Genomic DNA, 15,186 nt, shown 5'->3' on the forward strand with positions numbered 1-15,186 from the left:
GTGGGACCCTGGCTGAGGGATTTGATGTATTGCGACACTACTAGTGATGTCTATGCGTCTTTGCTGCTTCTCGCTACCCGCCCCAAAACCATCTGGCAACCACTCCGTTCTTTTTTATTACTCCACCCTAAACTCACTGACTAAAATGTATTTCGTGATGACATGATTGTTGGGTCAGCCGACTAGTCCTGTGGATCAGGATTGCCAAAATATCTTTGCTACATGAGCCTATGTTGTTGTTTTATTGCTGATGATTATGGAGCTATTGCTGCTATGCCGAACTTTTCTTTCTATCCTTCATCAATTGGTTCATATGCTCCGCATTGTATGTGCAATGACTTTTTTGTATGATCGCTTGAAAAATTGCAATAAAAAAAATTTAAAAAATTAATTATACTTTACCACAGGGAGGCTCCCGAGTTAGGCAGAGATCTCTGTATGGTAAAGTATAGGGAAAAGTAAATCGGTTTATTAGATTTCGAAAATAATTGGGAAAATATGTTTATGTTAAATAATATTGCACAATATTTATATATATTTATTTCAGATGCAGAACTAAATAAAACAAGGAAACTGCAAAAAAAACTGAGGCCTCTTGGTGGTGATATGGTCTTACCTTCCAAAAGAATGAAAGCCGAGAACCCATCTGAAACTCTGAAGGAATCATAAAGGGAAGTGAGAGTTCAGATAATCGAAAACAAATGACATGGGTCCAAGAACACAAGTAATACTTACATTTCCAAATTTCTGGCAAATGGTGACATGTTAATATTATAACTGGTATTTACATCACACGTGGAAGAGAATGTTTTGCGTAATGACTACCAAGAGGTGCCACGCAAGTACATTGGTCTAGTCTTTTTCAGTCAATTAAGAAACGAAAATCTTCTGTAATTGAACTAACCTTATTTTTTCAAAGCCTCAACTCCCCAAAAAAAGAGAAATGTACATCACAGAAGCTACTAAAGGAGCACCATGTTTATATGTGTGTTCCTTAGAGTTCCAATGTTACAGTTTTTAAATATTTATCTCCTCACTTACTTACCCGGACTAGTTTCTCTTTGTCATCAATACAGTACCACATCTGAGTACAATCTGATGACCGCCAGTTACATCATTATGTTGGCCAGGGAACCAATGTTTATTCCACCTTTAAAAAATGACATTCCTGGATTGACTTTATCCCAACTATCTCACGCCAAATGGCTCCGGACTTTACTTTAAATTTGTACTTGGCAACTCTTTGGGAGGGCGTGTGGGGGAATGCATCTATTTCCATTTGGTATCTGGGCTAAATGAGCAATCACCCCATGCCTCTTTTGAATGCAACTTCTCTGAAGTGCCCTCATCGTCTTTTTGCAGGGTCCCCCGTTTTCTCATCAGCCTAGGGTCCACCGAGAACCCGTTTTGGGCATGCTATACTAAATCATTTACATTTGTTGACCTTTGCTACATTTGCCTTTGGTCAGTTAAGTCACATTAACATGTGAATTTCAGGAATGGATAACCATTGCTTCAACATATAAATGATCAACACATGCACACATGCTTATGTCTGGCGTTTGATGCACTGTCTTGTGATTCAGGGCCCTTCTAATGATTTGTTGCCATGAGCATGGCCAAACGTGAAATGCAGTAACACTGATGTTCATGTGATTCCAAATGCAAAACAAACGTACTTTCAGAGTAGAAGTGCCACTAGTTTATGACAGCGTTGATTCAGATATAAACACAGAATAGACCTGGGTGTAAAAGTGTTGGTACGACTATAAGAAATTAGCTGATAGACAGTGTTTCTGACAAATCCACAAGGAAAAGGTTTTCCTTTTTTAAGGATGAGAACCCTCACCCACCATGAGGTGGTATGCTCCATCTCAGGGTTCCTCCTCCCACCCCAACAAAAGTTGGGGTGTGGGCTACAACTCCCAAAATAGGAGGAGCTCTTTGATGTTTTGCGTCCTACGAAATGTGAACAAAATGTGTGGTTGAGAACGCCTAATCAGACCTTTATTCTGGTCTGTTAGGGGCAGGGTTAAAAACAAGTAGAGTGAGGCATGGATATATATATATATATATATATATATATATATATATATATATATATATATATATATATATATATATATATATATATATATATATATATATATATTCAACATGTTTCTGCCCTAAAGAAACCCTTCAACAAGGAGTAGGGAGCATTCACCAGGACCTCTATAAATCACTCCGCTAAAAAGTGCAACTGTAAAGGAAAGAAAATATAATGGTACAAACACTTGTCAGAAAAGGATAAAGGAAATCCACCTCTCTGGTACCCGCAGAAGTCAGGCTTTATAGCTTCCTCTCGAGGCTAACCCTTGGAAAGAAATACAGGGCTCAAGCCATATTCATTGTCAACAAAGCCGGGTTATATTAAGTCTATTTTATATTTTACATTGAAGGTATACTTAAAACAATTCCAGCCAACCCAGACAACTATGTGCAATGATTAGTGCGTCTCAATAACCATTGGGTTCCTACTATCACCTACTCTTTGTGTAAGCAAACCCACAAAAACTGCTTGTGTGCCGTCTTATTTCTTAAGTACAGCATTTCTTCCAAAATCAAAAAAGAAATTTGTGAAGCACAGCAATTTTCTAAGATAGGAACTATTATGTCTCAACTTCTATTGTTTTATTTTCTAACAGATCTTTAGAGTTTTACTAATATAGTAATCTGCATCACACTAACTTGGCATTATATTTCAAGCAGACAAAATATTCCCTTTGTAAGTACTATTTATAGATGGATGAATTAAATCTCCTCCCCATGGTACAACCCGGAGCTAATAGAGTGAAGATGTCTCAGTGCAGTGGCGAGAAAAATTGAGTCAAAAATCCTCAACTTTGCATCTGAATCAGATGCGGAGTTAAAGGAGAAGATAAAAGTTTACCATCTTTGAGGTGAAAGCCTCATTCTTTAGGTTTCAATTATATGATGCGAGAAACCACCCTAGAAAACTCTGACATCATCAAGCAGCAATCATACCCAACCACCAAAATTGTTGGCAACACTCCAAAGGATAGATGCGAGGCAACTTCTTTGCTGAAGAGATAAGATCAAATTCACGCTACCAAGTACTTCAGCAGACAGCCTTTTCCTTCCTCCTTACCCAAAGAACAACGCGTCCTGGTGTGAATTCAGAGAAAGTGAGTGAAACCAAATTCAACAGGGCAATGGCTAGCACTAGACTCGTAGCACACTACACCTTACTCAAGGAGATCAGTCCTCACATCTCCCCTTAATGGGCGTAAGTGATCAATTCCTTGCTTACTTAAGGTGTTGTTCAAGACAGTGTGAAAATAGGACAAGGCCCTCCTCGTCTGCAAAATACAGAAGTCCACCCAAAAGATTTGAACAACTTCTTTCCTGTGACCAACCCCCCTTTTCTAATAAGAGTTTTGGAAAGCGGTGTTTTGGCTCAACTCTGACAATTTATTGAGTATAAGAACCTGCTAGATGACCACCAATCTGACTTCAGAGCTGGCTGCCGCAAAGAAACTGCTGCTCTACTTTCCTTGTCCTATCTTTGGCATTCAATACAGTTAAACCTGACATCCTAACTAATACACTGATGGAGAGAATGAGGATCACCAAAAAGTGCCAAGTTGGTTTTCCAAATATCGAAAAATCTGTCCCAACAAATCAAACTGGATACGGCCCTGCCAGATCCAACTCCTGTCATCCAAGGCCTTCCACAAGGTTCCATGCTGTCCTCTACCTTCTTTATTCTGTACTCCGAACCCATGACAGCAATCCTGAATACCTCGAAACTCATCCACCATCACTACATTGACGACAGGCTGCTCTACCTAAAAGATTCATTACTGGAAGATATTTTCTTAAATCAAATTCATACAAGTTTGGCTGTCATTAAAACACCTTAAGATGAGCCTTTGAAGACAGAATTACTCATTATCTCTCCCTCTCATATAACAGTCCTGGTTCAAGATTGGCTTCACTTGCTAAATGTACTAAACTACAGACCCAAAATCAGCGATTCTACAAACTCACTGTGGCTCACCCTAGACAAGAAACTAAACCTGGCGGCTCACATACAAACTACTACAAGAAGCACTCAACACCAACTCAGACTTCTGAAAATCAAACCCTTCATTCCCCAAAATAATTTGAAAAATGTGGTTCTACCTCTAGTTATATCAAGACTGGGCTACGGTAATGTGCTTCTAGCGGGAATTCCAAAAACACCCCTAGCACCTTTGAAAGTAAGTTTCAAAGTAACAGCAAGAATGGTTTTGGGAGGCACTTTAATCACATTTCGCCTGTTCTCATCTCTCTCAACTGGCCCCCAATTAAAGACAGGTGCAGTTTCAATGAAGTCTGCATTACCCCAAAAAATTCTTGCACCTTGGCCTCTAAATTCACCTTTTCTGAGTGGTAGCTGATCGCTGAATGGTGCAGACTCTCCTTCTGGAACCTCCTGAGTTCAAGAAGCAAATTACCAACTCCTGATCCTTCTTTGGATGCGCATCCAGAGTATGAAATTGTATTACCGGAGAGATTTCCACAAACAAGTTGTTCAGTTCCTTCAAGGACTTAAAATCCCAACCGATTGAGATGTATTTACTTAAAAAATCCCTCTGACTGTATGATCTCTGTAAATAGTTTCTGTATTGCTGGCGGACTATTTCAGAGCTACTTAATTTGCTCTACATTATTATGTAACTGGTAAATCCAGGGTTCCCCCACGTTAGCTTGAGAGTTATGTTGTTCACGGATGCATCCTAGGTACTTCTTGCAGTTATTTATTTACTGTAACTTTCTATTGTGTTATTGTACAGAGCTCCGATATCTCTGAGTCTTTTATGTAAAGTAAATCCAGTATTTGGAAAGCGCACAGCTACCCGTAGGCATCCCGGCGCTGGGGGCGGTTGGGAAGATTAAGCGAGCTATTGCCCAGAGTCGCATGGTGCTGGGCAGACCCCTGCCGCCGGTGCTGGGGATCGAATCGTGATCCCCAGGGTCCGGCGTCAGTCGCCCTGACCGCTGAGCCACACCTCTTCCCTTTATAAAACTGTCAATAAATAAAACAAATAAATGAAAACTATTAAAATGAGTGATATTGTTAGCAAAATGATTAATATGCTCACAATATATTAATGGCCAAGTACTTTGATAATCGAGGCATATCTGTAAAGTTTATTAAAACAACTTTACATTGACTTGTAACCTCCAGACGTTGATTCTTAGGATAATGGCTAGCTATTTGATGCTGTTTTACAGCATTTTGATGTGTACCATAGGTATCACAAATTTCCAAAAATATTTTAATTATCTCTTTTTAACCGGTATCCACACTATTTTATTGAGAAGATAGCGGTTACTGGTGTATCATTACGTTTTCTGAATCTCTATTCTATATATTTTTCATTCTGATTATCTCTTCTCGCGTTTGGCCCAGTCATCAAGGAACACAAATGTAAAACATGATAGAGCAGTGTTAAAATAAAAAGTGAAACTATAAATGAAGAAGATTATGGCAACAGAGATAAGTATGAGTTTAGAAACAACCATTCTTAAATCTGGAATTTTTCTGTATAATGCAAGTTGAACCATTCATACTATTTGAGAATCACATATTGCTCGATGGTGGAAAAGACAAATATAAGCGTAGAAACTAAAGAAAGATCAGAATCAGCAGTCTAGTAAACGAGGACTCAACATACTGCTAAATGTTACCACCTGCTAGGAAACATCAGTGGCACCATTTTCTGAGTTTCTTCTATAGAACCAAAAGCAGCAGAGAACCGCAATAGTTGGCTTCCATTTTAATTCATAATGGACATCCACAGCCTATCTATTTTACATGTGCAAACAGAATATATTCCGCACATACCTCGCAAATCCATTGGTATTTTCAGTTATAAAAAAACAACAAAAAGAACATTTAAAAAAAAACCTTTAAAAAAATTCAAAAAAACAATTACTTTCAGGCATATTTCGTTTTTCAGGGAGTGTTGGTTTTGTGACTGTTGCCCTTTAAGAGTTGCTATTTCCCCAGTCCAGGTTTCAATCCCAGTTGCTTTAAAGAAGAGTATACTGGGGGCTGCACCTTTCTCCCAGCAGTACCCTAGAGATGGTTTGTTTCTGTGAAAAATACCTAATGAGAAAATGCCTTAAGGGAGAGACAACTTGAAAGGAAAAACAAAAAACGAGGCTCTGTTGGCTTGTCTGAGGAACAATTAAGTAGACTTTTCTCTAAGCCCAAAAAACACTTTTTATCAATTCTTTCATTCATAGTGCTTTTTATTAATTTGCACCATTTTCAAATTGTACACTATAGTTATTTTATCCTCTAGTTGTGTTCAAATGTTCATGGCACGCACGCATTCTTTAAAAAATGCATCCTAGTTAGCTGCCGCATAAGGGAAGGACTAAATGAAATGTTTCTGCATTCATCCACCACTTCTACACCTTTGATGTTTCAAACTTTCATGAGGCATTTTGAGCAACGTTTTAAAAGGTGGGAGCCTTTGCGGCGACATGCCTTACCCCCCTCCCCCCTGCCCATACAAGTATGTGAACAGCAGGACTGTTTTGGAGGACAGTGCAGGCTAACTTGTAACTTTCTTTTCACTGAAAATGAGTGACGTTTTTCAAAACGCTAACAAAAAATGGTCTACTTGAAACCACTCAGGTCACTTCTACCATGACATTGGGAGGTATGCCGTCCTGCAGAAGGATTCCTTCCCCGTCCTTATGAAGGAGTTGGTGCTTTTGGAACGTAGACTTCCTAAAGAACCTCTTGGGGCACTGACGGCAAGGGAAAGGCCCGCCTTGCATATGAATACGGCGGTGGCTGGCCAGCCGACTGGACACGCGGAATGCCTTGCCACAGTCTAAACACTTATAACGGTTCTGGTTGAGGTGGATCCGCAAATGGTTCTTCATGGCCAGCAGATTGAAAAACTGTTTTTGGCAGGTGGGACAATAGTAGACTCCTGTTGTGTGGGTTTTCTTATGGTTCAGTAGGCTACCAGCATGGCGATAAGCCCGATCACATTGGTTGCATTTGTAGGGGCGCTCCTCCGCCGTTGCGCTGTCGCCTGCTGGCTCTTCTGTGGATGAGGCTGAGATGTCAGCTACCCCGTCACTAAGGCCATTAAAGGGAGCTTCTGGGTGTTTGATCACATTACCTTTTTTATCTTGGTCTCCGGTCTTGTTGTGTACGTGCTGATGCTGCTTGAGGCTCAACTTACTACTGAAACAACGTTGACAGACCGGACAACTGAATGGCCTTTCCCCGGTATGGACGCGGTTGTGAGTAATCAGCTCCCGAGATGCTCTGAAGGCTTTTCCGCACACTTGGCACTGGAATCGCTTTGTAGCAGTGTGAATACGGATGTGGTTCCTGATAGCCATGGGGTTGAAAAACTGCTTCAAGCACACAAAGCACTTGTATATGCCTGAGGTGTGGGTGTTCTTGTGGTTTAGCAGGCTGCCAGCATGGCGGTAGGTCCGTCCGCACACAGTGCATTTATAAGGACGTTCCTCAGATTGACTGGGGGTGGGGCATCCATTAGCATTGTCTTGTTTCAAAGTCCCAGCTTCAGGTTTTTGGTTAAGGCCAACGGTGGTCCCTTCAGGATCGGACTGAGTGCTCTGGATAGGGAGTGAAACCATCATGGAGGTTGCATTGGGAGGTTTTTCACAGTGATGCGCCTCCAGCTCATCAAAGGTGCTGAAAACATATCTGCAGGATTTGCAAATGGGTTCACTGTCCTGGTCACTGAGGTTTTTACGGTCTCTGCCAATTTCCTTCTTCAAAATCCTACTTCGTCGTCTTGCCACTTTTCTTTTTTTGCTTGTTATTTGTATATTCAATGGCTTCTCTAGGACATCACTTCCAGAATGTTCTTGTAACAACTCACCTTTTCTGTGCTCCATCTGATGCTGCTCAAACAGTGTTTTTCCCTGGATGCTCTGACCACAGAGATCACATTTGTACTTTTTTAGAGTGTGGAGGAGCTGGTGTCTGGTCAGCTGCCTCTGCCACTTGAAAGCTTTGCCACACTCTGGGCACACGTGTCGCTTAACTTCAAAGTGAACGCGCTGGTGGTTCTTCATGGCCATGAGGTTGGGATAGGTTTTGTCACAGATGGTACAGCAATAATGGCCCATGGTATGACTCCTTTTGTGGTTCTGCAGGCTCCCCGCATGTCGATAGGATCTCCCGCATTGCTCACATCGGTATGGACGTTCGTCTGGATCAAGAATCTTTTTAGGATGCCGCTGCTTTAAGCGGACCTTCTTTTCAGCTGTGCCACCACTGGGCTTACTATCTGAGGCTCCAGAAGGAGCAACTAGTATCAGCCCATCCAGAAGACGGAGTGGAATCTTCACCTCCCGTTTACCGTTACGGTTTGACCTTCTTGCTTGAGCAGCTTTGTCTCTGTGCATCTTCTGATGAGCAAGAAGCTGCTTCTGGAGCCTGAATGCTTTTCCACAATCTGAGCACTTGTACCGTTTCATTTCAAAGTGGATGCGGTTGTGGTTTTTCAGGGCCATCATGTTAAAGAACCCCTTCTGGCACACACTACAACGGAAAAGCCCAGTCTTATGTGCCTGCTTGTGGTTAATTAGGCTTCCTGCATGCCTATAGCGTCGATCACACACCTCACATTTAAAAGGACGTTGTTGGAAAGAACCCTCTTCCAACTCCTGGGAGCTGTTCTTTTTATCTGAGGCAGAGGTTTTTTTGGTGTCATCAACAATAAAGTCTGAGTTATTTCCATCTGGGCACTGGCTAGAATTTTCAAGTTCTACTGCATTGTCACAGATCTGGCTGCTTGAATCGCATATTTTGGGCTTAGTGTCAACTGCGTCAAGCATACTGTGCTCTGCTGATCTATCAACTTTTCCAATAACTGCATCTGACGTTATATTAGGTACTGCTAGGTTCAGTTTGTGATCTAGTGAAGCATTCTCCAGAACACCACCATCACAATTCTTGCCACGGTGGAGACTATTAGTGACTTCAATGGAACAGTCTTTGTTATTGCTAATCTTGGTGCTCATTTCAGTAGGATGGGCATTACCATTTGGTGACATAGCATTGCTGTGCAGTTTATAATCCTGGTGAGCATCAGACTCCTTCAAAGAATTGGAGGATGAATGTTCCACTGGTACAATGCTTGCTCCGGGATTGTGACCGACACTTGCACTTCTACCCAAATGGTTGTTTTCGCTGGATACCTGGAATGGCTTGAGCTCATCATTAGTATTTGCCAGCTCCTTACACTTGGGGTGATGGCGAAGGTGATTTCGGTATGCCGCAAGATTGGGATACTGCCTTGAACAACCTGAACACTGATAATCACCAATCAAGTGAGTCTTCTTGTGGTTGACCAAACTCCCCCCATGTCGGTAGGTTTTCTCACATTGGTTGCAGGCATATGGGCGGCTTTCAGGGCCTTCGTTGACCTTAGGGTCATCAATAAGAAAGTTCGTCTTTGCTATCATCTCCGACTTGTTCACACTACCTTCACCCTCAGATAACTTGCTTACTTCAGAATGTAATTTTTCAAAATCTACACGGGGACAACTGGAGATTTCATTTTCATCACTGTGACTCTCACTGTGTGCTTTAAGGCTCTCGAGATCATCATAGGTTTTCCCACAGAAGCCACAAATATGTGATAAGTGAGATTCGTTAAAATAAGCAATATCATGCATTTCTCCTTGGGCCATGTCCTTCATTTCATCTTTGAGTCTGCTCAGGAGCTCGCTCTCGGCTGCATGCATATGTAAGAAGTCCGAAAGGTGAATCTGTGCCAAGTTACCATCAGTGCTACAATTATATGGATCTCCTTCATACTCTGGTAGTTCTGTTTTGAGTCCCAGGCGTGTGGATGCCCCAGGGTTTCCATGTGCAAACTGATGTTGGTGAAAATCTCCTTCATCAGAGAAGACCATGCCACATAGGCTGCAGTCATATAGTTCCCCCCCTGAACGCGGCTGATGAATCTCTCCAGGCAGGCCAAAGAAGTCATCAGTGCTGCGGTTTCCCATTCTGCTGAACTGAGGTTTAGTGTGTGTGCGGATATGGTTCCTCAAGCCCATCAAATTGGGGTACTCTTTAGGACAAAAGGAACACTGATAGATGCCAATCTGATGAGTGTGTTTGTGATTGACGAGACTGCCTGCATACCGGTAGGACTTTCCACATTCGTCACACTTGTATGGCCGTTCTTCAGTACTTTCAAGATCTGGAGAACCTTCTGGGTGCTCTTCACTTTTTATGCTTGGATCGGTTTGCATAGGGCTGATGCCAGAAGTGCACCTTTCACCTTCTTCAACCTTAATTGCTTGCTGCAATGTGGAGCAAGTATTTTCACCAAAATTAATGACACCCTCAATGCTACCGGAGTCATTCTTGACTTCTGCTTTTTGTTCACCTCTAGTCTGCTTGCTGGTACTGTTATCTGACAAACAGATCCCTTTGGTGTTTATGGAGTCATTCTTGGTGTCACTGGTGCTGTCACGCTCAGACAACTGGTTCGGGCCATCGGAGTGCAGTGTTTGTAGGTCTTCCGTCAGGTCCTTGAACATTTTAGTTTGCAGGCTTACTTGACTTGCTAGAAATAACTCATCACTGGTCATTTCAACATCTGAATTGTGATTCAGCTGGCCACCAAATTCAGCTTCATTTGAAAAGTCCTTCTCACAGCTAGTGTCCCTGAAGGCAACATCTAAATAGTTCGTTTCTAGAGAGAATAGAGAATATTCAGAGTTTTCCAGCATGCGCTCTCTCTTGGACCTCTGATGAGAACGAAGATGGTTTTTTAGGGTAGCAAAGTTATTAAACTGCTTGGAGCAAACACTGCAGACATAATCACCCATTTGGTGTATTCTCTTGTGGTTGATTAAACTACCTGAATGTCTGTATGATTTTTCACAGAGATCACACGCATACATCCTTTTTTCACTGTCAACTTTAAAGCCTCTACTGAGAGAATCTACTTGTTCTGATGTCTCCTGGGCACTGCCATCTGGCACAGGGCCACTTTCAGAGTTTGTTGCAGATTGTTCAGCCTCTCTTGCTTCTTTCACACTGGATATGGTCGTGCCTTTGTGGTTTGGGATGTGATCCTGAAAACTATCAAAGTCTTCTGATGTTGCGACCTCTTCTCCGCTTCTGTCTTCACCTGAATCCTTTTCCTCAATCTGTTCTGTCACTTGATTACCAGGAATTAGTCTCAGCTGGCTCTGGTCCTTGTAGGAGGACTCCTCATTTGTCGTATACAAGTGGCTCATGCCGTGGATACTATTTTCGGTTACCTCTTGGAGGTCACTGGCAGTTTGGTGATCTTTCAGATCTTTCTGGCTGCTATGTATAAGCTGGTGTGCTTGCCAGTCCATCTCCTCTTTGAATGCCTCACCACACTTAATGCAGGAGTAGATTTCTGCCATCCCTGGTGAAAAAAGGCTACCACCAGTCTCAACAATGCCACTTTTACATTTACCCAGGGGAGACCTGAAGTGCATTCGCACATGGTTTCTCAGAGCCATGACATTGGAATACTGCTTAGGACATATGGAGCATTGGTAAATCCCAGTCTGATGTGTGTGCTTGTGATTCACCAAACTTCCTCTGTGCCGATAAGTTCGATCACAAAGATTGCATTTGTATTGTCTGACACTGTCTGTAGAAGTATCTTGGCTGCTCTGGCCCCCAGACTCAGACATGTTGTCCTCCCCAAAAGTGTGGTTGTGTTCCTCACCAAACACCTGGCTCTGGCAACCAATTACAGATTTCTGAGGTAAAGTGCCATCAGGACATGGCTCCTCCTTCAGGTCAAAGCCAGTAGTCAGCAGACTGCCATCTTCCTTCCCATAGTCTTGATCCTGCATTAAGATTACTTCATCCCCCTGAGAAGGCACAGTTGTGATCCCCCGCTCACGTTTCATTTCCTTGATCTGCTCAGCAACTGCAAGACCTATAACTCTTTGCTGATCAAGGTAGAACATCAATTCATTTCCCTCCTCTGGCTTCCCTGAATCATCAACAGGGCCATCCTGGGGGCTATTCTTTAGTAAGGGGAAAGCAGCACCAGTAGCTGGCATCTGAAGGTCTTCGTGCAACGTCTGATGCAGCTGGAGGTCACTTTCACTTATGCAGCTTTCCCCACAGATGTTGCATATATGGGAAGCATCAGTGAAATTGAATGAATCTGAAAAATAATTTGTAGAGTTAAATAAATTACTATCTAGTCCCCGGTTTGCCCTATTTTTCAAATGGGCACGCAAATGGTTCTTTAGAGCGGCCATGTTGAAGAGCTGTTTGGTGCAGATGGAACAGTCATAGACACCAGTTTGGTGGGTATTCTTATGATTGATCAAGCTCCCTGCGTGCCTGTATGTTTTCCCACACTCCTCACACCTATAGGGTCTCTCCTCCGAGTTCTCACTGCTCTGTGGCTCTTCCTTCAAGTTGACGTTGAGACTAGGCTGATTGTTGTCCTGGGTAATATGTTCTACCACAATTTGTTTGCAAGCATGTCTTGCCAGACTCTCATTGTTGGGGAAGACTTCAGAGCACTTTACGCATGACACAGTTATCTCATTTTCAGGCAGCAAGCTGTTATTGGAGGAAATTTCTTTGAAGGGAGCTTTGTCATTCTGTTGCTCAGTCTGAGGCACAGTGGATGGGCTGCCCTCAGTAACAGAGAGCTCACTGATATCACCACAGTGATTGGACAGAGGTTCTTCAGGGCAGCTTTCTTTGCAGTCCTCCTGAAAGGGATTTTGGTAAATGTCTATGTTTGCTGATGGCTCTGTGGCCTCCTCTTCGGAAATGCTATTCTCAGAACCTTCAGAAGTTCCTACCTTCCCTGCTTCTGCTTCCACTGGGATACTGATATGTAGCCTCTTGTGCTGCTGGAATTCTCTTTTAGTGAGAAATCCTTGCCCACAGTATTCACAAACGAAAGCCTTGTCCCCCGTGTGGTGAAGCTTTTGGTGGCTAGCAAGCTCACTCGGGAGCCTGAAGCACTGATCACAGAGGGTGCAGTTGTAGGGTTTGTACTCAGTATGGAGGCGGGAATGGTTCTTAAGGGCCATCCGGTTGGTAAACTCCTTGGAGCATACAGCACACTGGTAGACACCAATAGTGTGACTTTGCCGGTGGTTTGCTAGGCTACCAGGATGCTTGTAGGCCTTGTCACACTGCTTGCATTTGTAGCGCCGTTCCTCACTTTGGACCTGCTGGCCATCTGCTGGGGATTCCATTGCATTACAAGAAAGACTGGGTTCTGGTAAGTCTTTTAGCTCTAAGTCGGAGAAATCTGCTGGAACCATTGACTCTGCAATGTAGTTCTCCAAATTGCTGAGCAGATTATGGTTCTCTCTTATGAGAGGCATGGAAGTGTTCAACTTCTCGTGGACACTCCCGACATCCTCATCACTTGCCATGTCATTATTGTAGTTCATATCACTGTGGACGGCCAAATAGTGGTTGGAAAGCTGCTTCACAGATCGGAAACCTTCCCTGCATTCTGTGCACTGGAACCGGTTATCCTTTGAATGGGTACGCAGGTGGTTCTTTAGGGCCATGGGGTTGGAGAGGTCCTTCTGACAGATCAGACACGAGAACAGGCCAACCTCATGTGTCTTACGGTGGTTAGCCAGGCTGCGTGCATGCCTGTAGCTCTTTTCACACTGCCCACACTTGTAAGGCCTTTCTTCCTTGTGGGTTTCCAAATGCTCTTCGAGGTCAGGCAGACTGGTAAAGACACTGGGGCACTGGTCGCAGCTCAGTGGTTGTTCTCCCACCATGTCATTTTCATTGGTCCCCATGGCAGTATCTTCCATATCGCAGGGTGGTGACAACAAATAGACAACGACATTTATGTATTTGTTTTGAGGTAGTTTTCCTAGAAGCTCTAGACAGAAGCCTTGCGAGACCAACAAGGCAAAAATGACTGGTAGGGATGTTGCATCTTGAGCCAACTCAAGGTTTTGTTCAGTCAGCACAAATTGTAGCTGGGCATGGACAACTTCTTAAGGCCTCCAATGGTGTAAGCTGGGTAAAGAATGACAAAAGGAAAGAAAAGAAATAGTTTAGTTTTTAGGCCCTTACAAACACAGCACACAAAACATTCAGTTATATTGCACACTACCTATTGTTATAACAAAGCTAAATTATCAGAAATCCCAAGCTTGTTAAGGTTCACATTCCCTTGTACAGGGCTGTACATGCGTAGGTACCAAGTGATGGGCAGGTTGATAACTCAATGAGACAATGGGAACATAAGTCTTTCAAGCAAAGATCAGGATTCATGTTAAGTGACTACACTGTGCTGATTTTATGCAAGAGTAAATATCTAATTCATAAAGTTATCTTGGCCCACATGTACGTCGGTTTCAATTTGGGAATACCTAATAGCGAGTTTTTGCGGTTCGCTATAAGGTAAGCACAAATACCTATGTACTAATGTGTCTTTGTCACATTTAACGATTCCTAATGGGGTCACAATTGGGCTACCTCGTTAATATTCATGAGGCAGGTTGCAATTTGTGACCCATTGGAGATCACTAAAAACACAGGGAAGATGGCCTGCTGGGGACAGTAGACCACCATGTCTGTGTTTGCTTTTAAAAAAAGCAACTTTTTTTTTTTTAGGTTGAGCCTGGACAGTGCATGCGCTGCTCTGCAAAGCATGCTGTATTCGAGTATAGACTTGAAGCACAAGGTACTTACCTTCGGTAACGATATATATCTGTAAGAAAATTTAGTTAGTGTAAGATTACTTACCTTAGAATATCCCCAGGCGTCAGACTAGATCCGGAAAGTTTTCGTCAGCAGTACCCCTGCGCGTCGGTAGATGTCGTCCTGCGGCTCCACGTCCGTTGTCTGCGTCGTGATCGCCAGAATGACGTCGCTGGAGTACTTAGACACCGCCCTCGCGCGCTGACGTCAGTTCTCTACATAGCTTTCCGCGCCAGGAATGCAGAGCCATGCAAGAAACCGACACTGGCGCCATGAAACTAGGGCCCTGACAGGGAAAGTCCTTAACCCAAGATATCGGTTCGCCGAACGGGGAGGATGGGTGGGGCGGTGAGGAATCTAACACTAACTAATGTTTCTTACAGATATATCGTTACCGAAGGTAAGTAACTTGTGCA

The 15,186-nt window shown here is 43.0% G+C and overlaps 1 protein-coding gene across 3 annotated transcripts in view; it reads right to left on the bottom strand.

The window, feature by feature from the left end:
* Positions 1–6,285: 6,285 nt before the first annotated feature.
* ZNF646 (zinc finger protein 646) overlaps positions 6,286–15,186 on the bottom strand; it is a 202,114-nt gene continuing 193,213 nt past the window's right edge. For all 3 annotated transcript variants that reach the window (XM_086932036.1, XM_086932037.1, XM_086932038.1), the window contains one exon: positions 6,286–14,083. In XM_086932036.1, the coding sequence (XP_086788162.1) occupies positions 6,694–13,872 (7,179 nt within the window). In that variant the 5' untranslated portion in view covers positions 13,873–14,083 and the 3' untranslated portion in view covers positions 6,286–6,693. The remainder of the gene's footprint in view (positions 14,084–15,186) is intronic.

The sequence above is a fragment of the Lissotriton vulgaris genome, chromosome 7 (assembly GCF_964263255.1).
Source record: "Lissotriton vulgaris chromosome 7, aLisVul1.2, whole genome shotgun sequence".
Taxonomy (NCBI): domain Eukaryota; kingdom Metazoa; phylum Chordata; class Amphibia; order Caudata; family Salamandridae; genus Lissotriton; species Lissotriton vulgaris.